Source organism: Pongo abelii, chromosome 15 (assembly GCF_028885655.2).
Source record: "Pongo abelii isolate AG06213 chromosome 15, NHGRI_mPonAbe1-v2.0_pri, whole genome shotgun sequence".
Taxonomy (NCBI): Eukaryota; Metazoa; Chordata; class Mammalia; order Primates; family Hominidae; genus Pongo; species Pongo abelii.
In genome coordinates this window covers 36,249,737-36,267,685 of record NC_072000.2, presented here as the reverse complement: position 1 = coordinate 36,267,685, position 17,949 = coordinate 36,249,737, and the positions used below count along the sequence as shown (strand labels likewise).

At 37.8% G+C, this 17,949-nt stretch overlaps 1 protein-coding gene across 6 annotated transcripts in view; it reads right to left on the bottom strand.

The window, feature by feature from the left end:
- The window catches only part of AKAP6 (A-kinase anchoring protein 6), a 626,630-nt gene that overhangs the window by 217,186 nt on the left and 391,495 nt on the right, over positions 1-17,949 (bottom strand). For 5 of the 6 annotated variants that reach the window (XM_054529991.2, XM_054529992.2, XM_054529989.2 and 2 more), the window contains 2 exons: positions 17,029-17,125; positions 15,742-15,908 (listed from right to left, as the gene is read on the bottom strand). In XM_054529991.2, coding sequence (XP_054385966.2) covers positions 15,742-15,908; positions 17,029-17,125 — 264 coding nt within the window. The remainder of the gene's footprint in view (positions 1-15,741; positions 15,909-17,028; positions 17,126-17,949) is intronic. The other variant, XM_024231972.3, reaches the window with a different exon arrangement.

The following is a 17,949-nucleotide window of genomic DNA, read 5'->3' as shown; positions in this document are numbered from 1 at the left end:
TAGTTTTCTGTTCCTGTGTTAGTTTGCTAAGGATAATGGCCTCCAGATCCGTCTATGTTCCTGCAAAGTACATGATCTCTTTCTTTTATATGGCTGCACAGTATTCCATGGTGTTTGTGTGCCACATTTTCTTTACCCAGTCTACCACTGATGGGCGTTTAGACTGATTCCATGTCTTTGCCATTGTGAGTAGTGCTGCAGTGAACATACACATGCATGTGTCTTTATGATAGAATGATTAATATTCCTTTGGATATATACCCAGTAATGGGATTGCTGGGTTGAATGGTAGTTCCATTTTTATCTCTTTGAGGAATCCCTACACTGCTTTCCACAGTGATCAAGCTAACTTACACTCCCACCAAGAGTGTATTAAGTATTCCTTTTTATCTGCAATCTTGCTAACATCTGTTATTTTTTGTCTTTTTAATAATTGGCTAATAATTCCTAATTAAAAGCCACCTATAAATGATTTATAGAAAGGAATTTGAGGCTCAGGGACTGATTTGGTAACCAAGAAGTCATGAGGGAACATTGATGAGAATAATTTTAATAGTGTTAATGTGAACAAAGTCACCATGTAGCAATAAGTTGAGAAGAGGTTAAAAAGTAATGGTTTAGGCCGGGCACGGTGGCTCACGCCTGTAATCCCAGCACTTTGGGAGGCCGAGGTGGGCGGATCATGAGGTCAGGAGATCGAGACCATCCTGGCTAACATAGTGAAACTCCATCTCTACTAAAAATACAAAAAATTAGCTGGGCGTGGTGGCGGGTGCCTGTAGTCCCAGCTATTCGGGAGGCTGAGGCAGGAGAATGGCGTGAACCCAAGAGGCGGAGCTTGCAGTGAGCAGATATCGCCCCACTGCACTCCAGCCTGGGTGACAGAGCAAGACTTTGTCTCAAAAAAAAAAAAGTAATGGTTTAGCATTGGGGGAAAACATGTAAAAGGAAGTATTGTGAGATTCAATAGGTACAGAAATATTCAAATTATATAATACTCAACAGATTACAATATTTCATTAAGACAGAATTTGGTTTTGTCCCTAATAACAGAAAATTTCAGCTCCAACTAGAGGAAGGTTAAAAAAAAAAGAAGGAACTTATAAGAAGTGCTGAAGGTCAAACACCTCAAGAGTTGGTTCATTCAGCTGTTCAATGATATAAAGAACCCATGTTTCCCCTCTGCCATCCTTGGCATATTAAGCTTTATCCTCGACCTAGCTCCATTTATAGTGACAAAATGGCTATAGCACCTCAGCTTGTTGTCCTTGTGAAAGCATCCAGAGCTTGAAAGGGAACCTTTTCTTCTTGTTTATCTTTTTTTTTTTTTTTTTTTTTTGAGATGGAGTCTTGCTCTGTTGCCAGGCTGGAGTGCAGTGGCACCATCTCGGCTCACTGCAACCGCTGCTGCCTGGATTCAAGTGATTCTCTTGCCTCAGCCTCCCAAGTAGCTAGGACTACAGGTGCGCACCACCACGCCCAGCTAATTTTTGTATTTTTAGTAGAGACGGGGTTTTACCATGTTGGCCAGGATGGTCTCGATCTCTTGACCTCAGGATCCGCCCGCCTTGGCCTCCCAAAGTGCTGGGATAACAGGTGTGAGCCACCGTGCCCAGCCTTGTTTATCTCTTTTTGAGAAAGAAAACCTTTCCCAAAGCCCCATAGACTCTCTTCATATCTCACTGGTCAGAAGTATATCAATTAGCTGTGCAAAGGGAGCCATTATGGTTGCCTCATAGACTAACTGTGATTCACTGGCTGGGCTGGGGAATAGGGTCCACTTCACCTGAACCACACACCATGAAAGAAAGTAGTATGTGGACAAAACAGGTGATGCTGTTAGGACAAAGGAGGAAAATGGCTATTGGTTAGGCAGTCCACAATGCCTGCCAAATTAAGCTTAATAAACATTATTTGATACTGCTGTTGCTGATTGTATCATTAGTGCAACATCCCCAACACACTCCCTTTTATGAGGAGAAGTATATCTGTACTTGCTAATACCAAATTTTACCACTTATGAGAAGAAAGAACTATTGATTGCCTTGGAAAATTACACAAAACAAGAGCTTCTATTTCAAGGCATTCATTGACACAAGACTGTTAGGAGAGAAAGTTTGCTTAAAATGCAGGCTTTCCAGAGATTTCATCTTCAAACTCTTTTACCTGATTTCCCTTTTGTGTGTTAGCCAATGGAGCATAGTCATTAAGCTTTTTGTGTACAACTGAGACAAAAAGTATCTGTAGATAATGATAAAAGATGCTATTTGCCAAAGGTCTGAAGCAGGACTTCAACTGAAAACCACCACACAACTGGAAAAAATACAAAAATAATAACAAGGAAGAACAACACTTAGAGTATCAAATTTATTTTTATTCAGCGATATCTTTGTTCACATTACTGTTCTCTTTGTCCTGCATTATACAGTTAATAATTCTTAGCCTTCACCAAAAATGAGGGGAAATTTTCAATTACTGATTAATAGTAATAGTTAAAAAGTTCTCACTAGAAAATGAGATGATTTCACTCTAAAATGCAACCAAAATTAGTAGCAGCACTATTTGATGATAATTTCGAAAAATACATTTTGTTTTCTGTTCAGTCATATTTAGTCTAATTGACTTGAGAGAAAAAAACATTGTGTCCCAAGAACTTCATTAACAAAAATGAGTAGTGGTGCCCAGAAAGCTGCCATTTTAAACAGGTGTATACACCTCTCAGAAGAGTTCGTTAAGAAGAGGAACAATGTGTGATCAAAAAAGGTGGTCAGTGTGAAGGTGCTTGCTGGGTGTACAACAGGCCAGGTAAGAGAACCTCCAAAGTCTTAAGGAGGAAAATTCCAACACAGTAAGCAGGTTGGCATTACCCTACAACAGTCATTATCACTGATGCTATTGAGCCCGCTTAGCATCAGAATCACAAGTTTATATCATACTATTATTACCTTACTTTCAGCTAGAAAAGAAATGAAAGCTTTGGGGATGAGCAGCAGAAAAGAAGAAAAGAAATGAGACAGAGGAGTTTTCCAAAATTCCTCATAATTCAAAATGCATAGCCCCTCAAGTTATGAATAAACTTCAGAAGATTCAAACACTGGAAGTTCAAATATGTTGATGAAGCTTAACTAATCATTTTCTAGTCTCAAAACTGGACCAAAAATTCCCATTAGAAATAGTCTAATTCCCTTAAAAAGGAATGGTTTTAGCCAGATGAAACTATCCAGTGAAATTCCATATTATCTAATCCATCTATCTAATGATAGCTTGAGTATATACAAGAGGTATCAAGTGAAAGATAGCAGGGAAATAAATGCCTGAGTGTTTGTGTTTGTGTCTAGTATAAAACAGAGAGACTGTGTTCCAGAAAAGCGATCCAGGTCATTTTACAAAGAAGACAGCTCCCCAATCATATAGTTCCTACAAATGTCTAGAAGTGTATAAACTACATTATGTTAGCTAAACCTCATTCATCATTTACTAGAAGGATGTGTATGTACACAAGTTGCAATGGACCAAATATAATATGTCAGAAATTAGACTTTGATAGCGATTCAAATAGTGGTATGATCTAGTTCTGCCCTTTGAATTTATGTCAATTTAGAGACCTTTACCTTCTCAAGTTCAATCTCACCTAATCTTGTTAGAGAGCTTTGGAGCAAAGACTACAAACTTCATCAACCAGTGTGCTGGTCAGCTACCAAGTCATATTAGATGGTTTTAGTGTATTTCAAAGAAGCAACTCAGAGTATATCCTTTCAGCAAGGCTGTTTAAACAAAGATTTTTAAAAATCTAACAATCTATTAACATAACTAACCAACTTGACCTGCCTCAAGGAAGTATGAATATAATAATAAATTCACACTATAATAAAATCACATTTTTAAGGTATAAATGCCTAGTTATTTGGGAAAAAATAGGTGAAATGGCTCTTCTAAAAGTTGATTTAAAGATTATTTACAAAAAAAAAACAAGCGGCAAAGAAAATGGGAGAGAAGTGTAGAAAGGAAGAACAGATGTTAAGATGGGATTGTGCCATGATTTACACAGCTAAGATAAAGAAAGTATCACGAAAGATGAGACGATAAAGTAGGGTTCTGTCTTTAGCTTTAAAAAGGATATTATAACTAAACATGATATTATTATAATCAAACAAAATTAACTAAAATACATTTTAAAGCTCAAATAACGTGTGAAGTGAGTAAAACAAAGCTTAGGATGTAGTTGCTGCCCCAAGGAGTTTGCGGTCAGATGGATGGTAATCACCTGAAAAGTTAATTATGAAAGACATAAACGGAAGTTCAAAACCACAATGAAAATGGTGTTTTACAAGGCTGTGTGAGATTAATCACCAAATGTAAGGTACAAACAGTAAATGAGAAGTTTAGAGGGCACAGTGATCACACAGGACTGGAAAATTTTAGGAAATCTCTTCTGAGAGGATAGGATTTGACTCCTACTCTGTTCTCTAGTCCCTCCTCAGCTTCAACCCTCCCTCTGTTCAAATAATTGCTCCACTGACTAATCTCATTGAGTTTGTCTTCATTCTAAATTCTTTGGCTTCCTTCCCTCTTTCTGTCCTAACTCAGAAGATGTATCCTCCTTTCCTGAAAATCACAGCTCCGCTGATTCACTTCCTTTCCTCATCTGAATCATTGTAGCAATGACTATTCATCTTTCTTGTCCATGAAACTATCTTCTTCAAGTGTCCCTTTTTCACTAGTCCTATTCTTCAGTCTATAAACATGCTAAGTTCACTCTTGCTCCATGAAAAGTTCCTTTGACCTGCTATAATACTATTCCCTGGCTGCCAGCATTCTGGTCAGCAGGGCCTGAAAGTTTCACTCCTCAGGTTGTAGATTCTCACTTAATCCCCAGTTTTAGTATGGTATCCTGGCTCTCAATTACCCTAGGCTTTCCTTAAAGTTCTGTTGCACATCTACTTTATTCTCACACAATAGTCTCTTGTTAAAATCAGCTTCCAAGGTTACAGCTATTATTTCTATTTGGACTACCAAACCTACATCCTTAACATTGACCTCTACTCCGAGCTTCAGGCTTGCATTTTCAACTGTTACACAAGAACACAGAGTTGATTTTCAGGTTTCTCCTCCTTACTAAATCTTTGTTCTCAAACTTTCCTGTACTTTAGAATCACCTGGGGAGGTTACAAAAATATCTATACCCAGGTTACACACCTAGATATTCTTATTAATTGTGCATCAAGGTCACTGTACTAAACAGAGTTAATTATCTTCCCTTTCAAAGCTGTTCCTTATCGTAATGTGTCCAACCTCAGTTAATGGTAATACCATTATCCTAACTGCTCATGCTCAATTCCTTTAAGTCATCGTTAACCCTTCCCTCAGGCTCCATCCCCTAGATACCAAATCCTATTATTTCTTCTTCCAGACTATCACTCTTACTTTTTTCCTTATATTATCACAGCCACTGCTTTGCCTTGGCCTGCCTTTCATTATTGTAGTAGTTTCCTAATTCATTGTCTTAACTTCCAGTTCTTCCTCTTTCATCCTGCTTTTGCCATCTGCTTTCTATGACCAAATTCAATCATTAAAAACACACAGGGCACACCAGTAAAACACAACTCTTCAGCCTGATATCCAAAGCTGTCCAGTATATAGGTCAAACTTTTTCAGGATATATCTTTCACTAAGTCCTCATCTCTTGCTCATAAACACATGGATACTGTATGCTCAAAAAGCCAAACTATTCACTGTTCACTTTCGATGTCCCTCATATTTTCCCTTTTCCATACTTTTGACCATGCTATTTCCTATGTCAGGAATGCTCTCCTTCCAACATCTTTCTATTACCAATTTAGCTGAACATTAGAGACCTCCACAAAATCTATCTTCTCTTAGGCCTTCCCAGAGCCCATCAGATTGAAATAATGTTCCCTCTCCCAGTTTCTATATCTCTTGTATTTATCACACAGTCTGCCTTAATTTAGAACTACATTTGTGCACATCTGTCTCCAATGCTAGGCAGTGAGCAAGGAGAGGTACGGTATCCTGTCCAGAGCTACATCATCATGTTGTAGTTACATTTTAAATATTTATCTATTCTAAGGATGAATAAAAGCAGTGTAGATGGAGAGAATGAGAAAAGCCATGAGCAAGAGCAAAGAACAAAGAAAAGGAAAAATACATTTGGAAAAGGGTGGGTAAACTAGAAGAATTAAGAAATAAAACATTGACACAAATCTTAACTAAGCAGCTAGAATCAAATGATGGGCTAAGAAGTTTGTCCTTTCCCTTGTTATGGAAGGTGTCTAAGAAGACTCTCTCAATGATTATCTAATCCATTTGGAACCTAAGTATTTTTGTCAGTAAAGGGAAAGTAATAATAGGAGTTAGGACTCCTGGCATTCTTGGGAAGAATGAATAAGCACACCCAGGTAAAAGGCTTTACATGAACCTAAACTATAGTAAGCCAGTTGTGAGTGCTAACCCCATTAATAGAATATGATATATAAACACACCCACACACAATGGTTACACAATAATATCTAAGATGTCAAAAGTAAAGAAAGTTTTTCTGCTTTTGATTTCCAGAGACTGAGAAAGGAATGAATGTGTGTGTGTGTGTGTGTCAGAGAGAGAGACCTCATGAATACACTAAGGTCCATGAAACAGACTTCGGCAGCCTGTGGAACCAATGCCTCTAAAGACAGCTGAGGCAATGTTTTTTAGCTTCTACCACGTTTCACTGGACACATGCTTCCTTCTTTAATCTGTCTCCTCTGTTCCTTCTCTCTCTTCTTTCTAGTCTCTCTTTTCTTTTGTCTTAGTGTCTTGATTTAGGCTTCCTTTTTTCCCTCTCCCTCTTCTCACTCAGGGAGGTCCACAACCTTGCTGAGCTCTGCAGGAGGCAATGCTAAACAAATGTTGGCCTCTGCAGGCCAAATGAGTATAAAAATGAGAAGCCACTGCCCCAATCCAATGCAAAATGGCCTGGAACCTGCAGTGAGATGGTCCCTGAGCTCTGCCCGGCAGGACCTCCAATCTAGTTAATGTTTCCTGAGAAACATAAACCTTCATTTAGGCACAGTGGGAGCTAAGACTGGGAATGTTCTCTGAGTACTGGTGGCAAAGAGCAGTACAGTACCTTAAAAAACACTCTGTCTCTGGTAGCATCACAACCACATAAATGGCTATATTCCAACTGAATTCCAAAGAGAAAGAACAAGCAAAATGTGGACAACTCAATGCCATTTGACTACATTAGATGGGAGAGGTACTCTGGGTGTGAGAAAAGTTAAACAAGCATTTGGAGTATTTAGGGTGCTGAGTGCAGGTGTGTGTACATTTGAAAGCTTCCATTTAATAAGAAGGCCTAGGCAACTCAATAAACACAAAAGCCAGAGCGGAGTAATCCCTTTAGCAGGCAGGGCTCTCCCCAGCTCAGCCTGCTCCCCTGCCAGAAACAACACATTCCAGGAAAAAGTGTAAGTCATACACTGAGGTAATTGTTTCACACTTTCAGAGAATTCACTTATTAGTTTTAAGGTGTGTTTTAGAAGCAATTCTGTATTTTGCCTTCTTTTTTTGTGCTTAAATACTTACATTAATAGATTTTTTAAATGTTTCACCTCCACTACATAGCACAAAATGCTTCTAATGTGTTTACTCTATATTATATTTAAAATTGATCAGACTGAGGTATAAAATGTGAGATCTGCCAATAAAAATGGCTGCTTTCCACAGACTGTAAGTTTGTAAACAATACCAAGCATCTTTTCAACTTAGGTATTGCAGATTCAGAGATTAGGCATTCTTGGACTAAATAGGAGAAAAGTAAGCTACCTATTCCTGTCAATAACTTTTCCCTGTGTTGATTAGAGACACCAAAGAATTTTACTCCCAGATTCTTGCTGAGCCAAATGTTTCTATTCCAAATGTTTCTATTCTCAAGGCCACCAGCAATGGAAGTATAGTGTGAAAAACAAAATAAGCTATGCTTTTTTTTTTTTTTTTTTTTTTTTTTGAGACAGACTCTTGCTCTGTCACTCAGGCTGGAGTGCAGTGGCCCAATCTCAACTCACTGCAACCTCCATCTCCCGGGTTCAAGCGATTCTCCTGCCTCAGCCTCCTGAGTAGCTGGGACTACAGGCACACGCCATGACACCTGGCTAATTTTTTATATTTTTAGTAGAGAGGGGATTTCACCATATTGGCCAGGCTTGTCTTGAACTCCTGACCTCATGATCCACCCGCCTCAGCCTCCCAAAGTGCTGGGAATACAGGCATGAGCCACCGCTCTCGGTCTGCTATGCTCTTATACACTATACAGACCATGACCATTAGCTGTCCTTTGACCTAGTGTATATTTTTATTTTCCCAACCATTTTTTTCAGTCATCTCAAGAGAGTGGCAGACCATTAAAAAATTCCTCATCTTAGATCCACCCATACATCTTATAATATGCAAATTTAAGTGCCTCAAGGAGATTAGAGAAACTATTTTTTATTGGATTCTATCACAAACTTAGTAACCACACTGATCTTCAAAAAAGTAACTCACTTTTGTTTCTGTCTTTCAAAAAATACTTTTGAAGAAAAGTTGCCCTTCTGATAACGAAAAAAAGGGGCTATTGAAAAATCCACAGTAGAAAAAAGAGTTCTCCCTAGGTACTGCAAATCAGGACTATGTTTATATAGTTCTGCAGGAAAGGAACCAGATCGGATACTGGCTTTTAGAAAGATTTCTGCACAGAAGAGGTGGAATTGGTAATGTATTTACTACCCATTTGCTTGCATCAAGAACCCCATTCCATTTCAATCTGCTAACATCCTAATTAAGATGATCTGAATCTTAGGTAATCTATTATTCTAGATCTAAGATAGCCCAAAATACATTAGACAAGATGTTACACTATGTGCTTACACTGAAATGATAAGACCACTAAGCAGAAAAGCATGTCTTCTCTCATGTCTGGCCTGGCACTGGGCAGAGTGCAGAGTTCTCTGTCAGCACTCAATAAATAATGGCCAGGCCTTGGCCTGTTGTTTTTCTTTCCATTACTTTAGGCACAATTTAATCTTACTAGATCATTTCTGGTTTCTTTCGATAACATATACCTGTGCTCTTGTTTGCATGAGGAAGACAGAAAAGTGTCTCAAGCAGTTCCTTATAAATGTGTGCATCAGTATATGCGGGACTGAAGACACATAAATGCAATTCCCATTGATTGCATTAGTGCTGTTTCAGAAGATCTTATATTAAGGAACATGCTTAACTACATAAGCTTCTGAGCCAGAAAAGAAAAGAAAAAAAGGCCAATACTTTGTCTCACCAATGCTGTGGAAGAAGCAGGATCAAGTTCTATTCTAAGAAAATATTAGCCAGTTGCACTCTTACCCAAGACATACCGTAAAATATAGAGAAAACATCTTGCCAAGAAGCTCCCCAGATCCACTCCTTTATACCCCTTCAGTTAAAGAAAGTTACCCATAATTCATTAGCATAGATACTGGGTTAAGACTTGGGCATCTGGTAAATAAACAAACAAAAACACATGCTAACACTAGACTTGCCCTCTCTTGACATCTAAATAAAGGTCAATTGGGTACATTGTAAGCAACATACCCAAGTCAAAGGCCACATAGATGTAAATTCTCAGCCAATATCTAACACTTTCATTCATAGGGCTGAGAAAACATATATCAGGAATATCCTTAAGCTTACTGTTCTGTTATTGTTGAACAGATAACATTGATGACCTTCATAGTCTGATATCCATTTCCAAAGGAAGATGACTTCAATCTAAGAGCCTCAAAGAAGACAGATAAAATGAGCACAATCCTAGAGTTCAAACCAGCTAACTCTCTGTCTCCTTTCACTAAAGAAATGAAGACGTTAGTTGGGACTCAGGCTAGGTCATCCTCATAGTAGCTGTAAAGTTTTCTGAATTTACAATAAAATCTTCAAATATTCTTTGTTCTGGAAACTTATCTGTTTCTTTAAAAAGGGTGAAGGAACTGTTGTTGCATGCTTTCAGTGATGTAAAGTTGGATAAGTCATATGGGGAAATCCTGGTCTCCATTATAAGACACCTGTAATAATGCATGCTTTATAAGTGAAAAGTAAAGAGAAGATAAGAACATTTTAAAGGGGGCAATGTATAAAATTTAAAGATGCTTTCTTGCTTTCAGAATTTTTGTTTTTTGCCTTGAAAGGTCAAAAAAATGTAGCTTTTGTTAGGTGTTATTCACTATGTTTTGAAATCTCTCCAGCTGTAGACCATTAAAAAATTGAACATACTGAAAGCCTAATCTAAGGCGATAAACTTTCACCAATCTATCTTAAAGTAAAAATATATAATTATAAGCATATTTTCAATTCTTAGATGTGAGTGCTGAAGCTCTGTTTCTAGAACTGGTGAATTCTATTCTCTATTTCCATGTATAAAAGATCTCACAGTCCTGGGAAAACACTTTTTTAAAAAATGAAATACAACAAATAAGGTATGCTGCCGAGTCCTAGGGGAGAAGTTTCCCAGAGTCTTTGAATTTCCTCCTATCCTCCTTCTTTACAAGATTTCTAAAACCAAGTCCTTTCTGCAGTCTCTCAAACAAGGTAAAAAAGAAAAATACCCCCTAGATATATTCCTTAGATTTTCTATTATGCTTCTCAAGCTCCCAGTAGCTTCTGAAGTAAACCTAAGATGAATTCTGGAGTTATTTTTTATCATGTTTTAATTTTAGTTCCTCTTTAGGTCTAAGATGAAATAGATGATCATAACTGCTGTGCTTGGAGATGCATTTCATGGCACAATTTGTACATGTCCTGTGCGAGGTCACGTCATGGAAAGAGGACTGACATAATGGCTAAGAAGCCAAATCCAGCTTTTAGTCATGGAGAACTTCAGGGTAACCTATTTAAGCTTGCTCGATTTATTGCAATATGACAATAAAACTTTCGGCTTGGTATGTTTAGGTTTATTCTGTATAGAGAACTCACTCTGGCTTGGATTATATTAATAGAGACATAGGAGGAATTATTGTCAAATCACTGATCATTAAGGATCATTTTTTGTCACATTGTTATGTCTTGGTGCAGTCTGTGGCAGGCTGGCCTACTCATCATCTGCAACAAGGTCCTAGGTTCCAGCCACACCACAGTTTTTACACCTCTCTATCTTTGTATATGCTATTTTCTCTGCCCATTATTTTCACGTTGGCAAAAATCCTGTCTACCCTTCATTTAAAACAAGATTGCCTCCCTGTAAATTGTTCTTTGATAGCCCAAGGTAGGGTTAGTTATTTCCTTCTCAGTGTATTCGTAGCACTTTGTTCCTATCTCTATCAGAGAATTTATCAGATCCATTATAATATTTGTTTATTATTTATAATTTATTAAAATTATTTATTTGTCTCTAGAAAATGAAGGCTTGTCCATTATCCTCAGCAAACTAACACAGGAACAGAAAACCAAACACCGCATGTTCTTACTTATAAGTGGGAGCTGAACAATGTGAACACATAGATCCAGGGAGGGAAACAACACACACTGGGGCCTGTCAGCGAGGGGACAGGTGAAGGGAGAGCATCAGGAAAAAAGGCTAATGCATGCTGGGCTTAATACCTAGGTGATGGGTTGATAGGTGCAGCAAATCACTATGGCACATGTTTACCTATGTAACAAACTTGCACGTCCCGCACATGTACCCAGAACTGTAAATAAAATAAAATAAGAAAATGAAGTCTTGTATATTTACTCCTACTTAGGATTTACTACGTGCTGGGCGCTGTTCTAAAGCACTTTAGGTATGTCAACTCTTTTAAATCTGTATCACAACCCTTTGAGGTGGATATTATCATTACCTCTATTTTATAAATGAGAAAACGGAGGCACAGGGAAGTTAAATAATTTTCCCAGGAACACACAGCTAGTAAGTGCCAATCACTGAACTCAAGCAGTCTGACTTCAGAATCTGAGCCTTTCTATTATTATTATATGTGTTTGTCCAAGGGAGTAAAAGAAGCAGTTTATAAACGTTAAACAAATAGAAAGCATGAGCATTCTGATTTTTTCATAGTTTCTTAAGCTTAAATTAAGAAATATATTTTCTTTGTCTTAAATTGATTTCACATTCATCCTTGAGTATGGATGAGTTCATTTTTCCAGAGAAAATTCAGCCAAGATTGTGGAGAGAGAAGTAGTTGGGAGGTAGAGGCCTGGGGTTTTGCTGGCTCAATCATGTCAAGATCTCAAACTCTCAGAGCCTCCTTCAACTTCTGCATCTGCAGATAACTACAAAAGCCTCTCCTTGTAGCTGCTTTTAGATGCACTATGCTGTGCATACAATGTGACATGAAAATGCTCTAGAATAGAAATACTATTAAAAAGGAAAACACGAATGTTATTCTTGGTAAGCTGATATGACTCAAGGTATTTTCACTTTTGGAATAATGTAAGTGGAGGGTTTTTGTCTGGTTTTCTCTTAAGAAGTAAGGCACCTTAATCATCAAGAACCAGATATATTTATTTTTCTTCTTGATATTTAAATGCATATCTCAAGTCCCTTAGCTCACTGTCACCTCTTTTACCTCTTATCACTTTTTAATTCTTATATTTTTAAAAGTCTTCTTATTTTTTTATGTATAATAATTCTTGCTCGTTGAGAGGTTTGGAAAATTCAAAGATATTCAAAAATATATAATTGTATATCATAGGTATCCTCCAATATTTCCAATTCTCTTCTAAAACATTATTTTTATGGTTATATAACCATAACATTTCATTAGAATGAAATTTAGCATAATTTAATCAAACCATTCTTATTTTAAACATTTCAGTTGATGCCAATTGTTTGCTATTATAAGTAACAATGCAACAGACATTCTCTTACTCATGTTGGGTGAGGATCATGTAGTCCCTGCAGGAAAAGGGTCTTCTTGGTGCCTATTACAGAGGTTCTCCAAGAGCTTATTGGAATGCAGATTCTGGGGCCCCACCCATGAGGTTCTGGTATGGTCTGAGGAAGAGCCTGGGTAGGTAGGTCCTCTTTTTGAGAAATGCTGATGATGTTTCTCCTTTGATAATACTTTCTCCTTCTCACTGGGTTATCAACTTCATTCTATCTCAGTGCCTCCCTAAACAATAAGGTGATTTCAAAGTGTCCACTTCAAACTGGCCCTGGTGAATGTACTCATTTTCAACATAGCTCTTTCATTAATTTAGGCCATTGTGCCATCTCTGCAGTCCACTTTGGCATACTCCCACCCTAGCCCCACTCATCCCACCCCACCCACTCATGTCCCATACCACAGCCAGTAAGAGGTTTTTATAGTGCAATGCAATGATGTCATTTATCTTCTTACTCCAAAAGCCTCCCCTTGTCCAACAACAGGGCGCCCAGCTTCCCTTGCACACTTCTCCCTTTCTAACAACACTGGCCTGTTCACAGAATGACAATCCCTCCCTGATGCCCTAATCTAAGTCACTTCTCCTGGCCCAACCTCTTGTGACTCCCTTTTCTTTCCTTTCACGGCACATCACAATCTGTAAAGGCATGGGTTATTAAAATCTGTTTCTCACACTTCACCACAAGCTTCATGAGACAGGCATGGAAGCCAGTGGTTCATCTCTAATGCCTGGTCCCACACGTGGCCCTGAGCAGTGCCAGTGAAAGGCAGTAGGCTAGGTGGTGATGAACATGGGCTCTGCGATCAAAGGGCTCCCAGCTCTGCTACTTAGCAGCTGTGTGACCTTAAGGAAGTTACCTAACCTCTCTTTGCCCCCCTTTTCTCCATCGGGGATTAAAATAGAACCACTTAAAAATTTGTCATGATAATTAAATGACATAATACAGAAGTGCTATAGAATAGCATCTGGCATGTAAAATGTAGCCAATACAGGATAGCTTTTAAAAAGTAGGCACTCAGTGTATTCTTCTTAAATAAACAAAATACAATGAAGCTTTTTTAAAGTGATTTTCCCAACTCAGCCTCCTGAGTAGCTCAGATTATAGGCACTTGTCACCATACCCAGCTAAAATTAAGATTTTTGACTTGTTTTTTAGAGACAGGATCTCTCTCTGTTGCCCAGGTTGGAGTGCAGTGGTGTGATCCTAGCTCCCTGCAGCCTCAAACTCCTGGGCTCAAGCAATCCTCCTGCCTCAGCCTCCTGGGTAACTAGGACTGTAGGTGCATGCCACCATGCCTGGCTCATCTTTTACTTTTTGCAGAGATAAGGTCTTGCTATGTTGCCCAGGCTGGTCTCAAACTCCTGACCTCAAGTGATCCTCCTGCCTCAGCCTCCTACAACAAGTTTTTAACTGTGTCATTTCTTATCATCTTTCCCCTCCCCACTTCCACACACAGCCAAAGCATTAGCCCAGTGAACTACTCCCTACAGCCTACTCCTTAAAATAGCTCCAAGTCTGCCCTGGGAAATGTGCTGAATACACTCTCCATTCCATATTATTAGTTTCAGCTTTGATCCTTTCATCACATCACTTCCTAAAATATGTGCTCATGTGCCAAGCCACCTCTCCTCCTTCCTTCAAGTATTTCCTGAAATGCGACCTTCTTCATGGAGCCTTCTTTAAGTGAAACTGAGCTCATCATTCTATCCTGTTTCCAACAAATAAGTTAAAGGCGTTGTTTGAGATTCAAAAGCCGTAAATTGTCTGAGCTTTTCACTGGCTGCATGGGTCTCAACATTGCAGAGCTGGATGGGTTTCTCCTCTGCCTGCATTTAAAAATGTGAGTCTAAGAGGGCAAAGTGTTTGTTTAACTTGCTGTGTATACATTTAGCACAACGCCAATCTACATGGATGCTGAATAAATGTGAATTGATGATGATTTACTTACTTTGTCCAAGCCAGGAATAAAAACCATGAACTCTTAAATATGTTTCCCCCATGTTACAATAAGTTTTATTCTGGATTTATTATGAGGCTAGTTTTCTGTGTTTACTTCCACAAAGGAGCAGATGCAAAAGAAAGGAGTGATTACATGAAAATATCAAATTAATAACATTATTTTCCACATTATGAGTCCAAAGATACCTTTAGAACAGTGCCAGTCTGTATTAAAAGGTGCCTCATTTAAAGTTCAATTGCATATGTTTTATGGGTTGTTTTGGACATCTAAAATGAATAACCAAAACACGTCAATACTCATTTTTAAAGTACTTGTTGTATTCGGTGCATGTACCATTATGGAGAACTTACACTCGGAGCAAAAAGATTTGTAGCAAAGCATATGACCTTCTTCCCACTACAATGGCCATCCCCTAATTAGGCAATGCATCTGATAGTCATTAACAGGAATGAGATAATGAATCACTTTCTCTCTTCTTTGTTAATTTGCTGTAACCAAGCGGCTAATGGATGTCAGAGCTGAGTGATTGCACTGATTATAGTGATTTATAGTTGCAACAAAACAATTTAAAACCATTCTGATTATTCATGTTAAAGATGCTTTATGTTTTGTTTACTAAATGTTTTATGTCCCCCTTTCTCTCACCCCTAAAGTACTGTCCCCCACCTACCCTGTCACTTTTCAAAAAAAGACCTCTTCCTGGAAAACTTGGAAGTTGAAGGCTTTATTGTTTTAAACTAAGCTATTTCATTTTGTTTATACATAGAGAGAGATATATAAAGTTTACCCAGTAGAAACAAAAAGCCTTAGGGTTGGAAAGAAAACTTCAGTGGTGCCTAGTTCAAAAGAAGACAGAAATAAGAGGAAATAAGGCAAACTTCAAGCCACTTACCTTGGGGCTTCCAGTCCCTTCCTCATCCTCCACAGACACATCAGTAGCCAGTATCTCGGCTTTGATGGTATCCAGAGCCCTGAGAATCCAGCTGTGCTGCCGTTTGATTTGCCTCTGCAGCTCCTTCCATTGACTTGCAATCATCCGCAGCATGTCCTTCAGTCCTTCTCCAAAAGGAAGGGAAAGCAGAAGTTGTGGGCCTGAATGAATCTTTACTCATTATTTTTATTTAGTAAATTAGATGGCTATTTTAAACAATATAAATATTTTTAAATGACCATTACCATCACCTGCCATATCAGCATTTGTCACTCAGAATAGAGACAGGCAATTCTTAACATGAGGTATAAGGACACAAAAATGTGATAACCACATAGATGACTGGCTTGGAAACTGATTTAGACTCAGTATATTGACTTAAAAAAATACACGAGGAACAAAAATCACAATGTATAAAAATTAATAACATTACAGTTTCACATTCCAAATAAAAGGTTCTGTGTGTATCTGTGTAGAGACTTTATAATGATAAAAAATATCTATGGAAATAGGTAAAGTTAATTCAATGAGAAATACAGTAAATAGGCCAGAATTAAGACGGCAGTCTTTAACATTAGCAAATCCAATTAATACTATCTTTTTCCTATTTAGCTGTGCTAAGCTCAAACCTAGAGCCAAATTGTAAGTATCCTGTCTTACAGTCTTCTATTATCAGGATAAGTATATCCAAATGACAAGACTATTTTTTATTTATAATCTGTTCCTTATAAATATATTAATACTGGGGTTAGAATTGGTTGAAGTCCAAAAACTCTGCTAATGCAAAGACCAGCAAAGAACATGCAAAATGTTCATGTGTGTGAAGCGGCAGGGAAATAATTTAGACTGCTTGCCTTATATCTGTAATGATATCTATAAATACCCTAATGCGTATGCATTATAACTATATATACAGTTCTCATTCATTATCTTAATGTTATTTCCAGAGCACCTACATCAAAAAGCATGTCAATGTGAAGTTTTCAAGAATATAATTTCAATTGAAACTCAGGAGAACAGCAAGCCCAAAATAAAATGAACAGACCATTTGGAGGCAGCATTTCATCTTATAAGTATCACAGCATTGTATGCAGTATATGAAACATTTATAAATCTTGAAGGTCAATCTGATAATGTAAATATTAATAATACATAAGGAAGTGAATGTATGCAGTAATTTACAGCAATGCTTCTTCATTCTTAATAGTCTGGAGACGTAAAGACTTGCAATATTTCAGGAGGATTTACCTGCTTTGTGAGATGCAATAAGCTCAAGAAGTTGGTGTCCTTCCTCCTCCACAGCTTCCTTGAGAGCACAATGACTGTCTACATTCAACTTAAAACTCTGCAAGGAAAAATATGAACATCAAACCCTGGCAAGGCACTTACACATAAAACATCCATATAAAATTACTTGCTACTTTTTATCAAGAACCACACAGCCCAATTTACCCAATAGACAAACTAATTTGCAACACTAAAAGCTATTGATATTTGGGATCTGGGCTCAAAATGTTTCCATTAGATTAGCTGAGTGCATCTGTTTGGAAACAGCTGACAAATCTAGAAATTCATTAGGTTTTTATGAAAAGTCACATCCTGTAGGCTATAGCAAGAGTAGCAGTGTTCTATAAAATATACTGAATTTCTGCTAGCACATATAAGCTCTTTACTTCATTTCTTAGAAATGTTAGTGATAGCACTATTTATGAAACCATAAAAAATTGGCAGCATAAAATATATTAGCCTTATGTGCACATATATAAATCCATTAATATAGTAGGGTTTGATTCAGCTCTGTTTCTCAGATATCACACAACAAAGAACATAGTGGGAGATTCAGGTGCTGCAATGAGGAGTTAAATGTCTTTCAGATCTTTGCTTTTTAAAAGTTTATTCCCTATAATAGGACACTGGCTTATAAACAAATACATCAAGCACAATCAGGCATTTTTCACTCATGATAGTTCTCCAAAAGACAAAAACTGCTGTCATAGTTGAAATCTAACTCAGAGCCATTTCTTCCAGGGTGCCTTCCCTAATGCTTTATGTGGAATTAATTACTCCCCCCTCTCCGCTCCGTGTATCTGCTTCTATTGTAAAATTTATCTTACTATATGCCGCTTTATTTCTATCCTTGGCTACCAAATTATAAGTAATTTGAAAAAT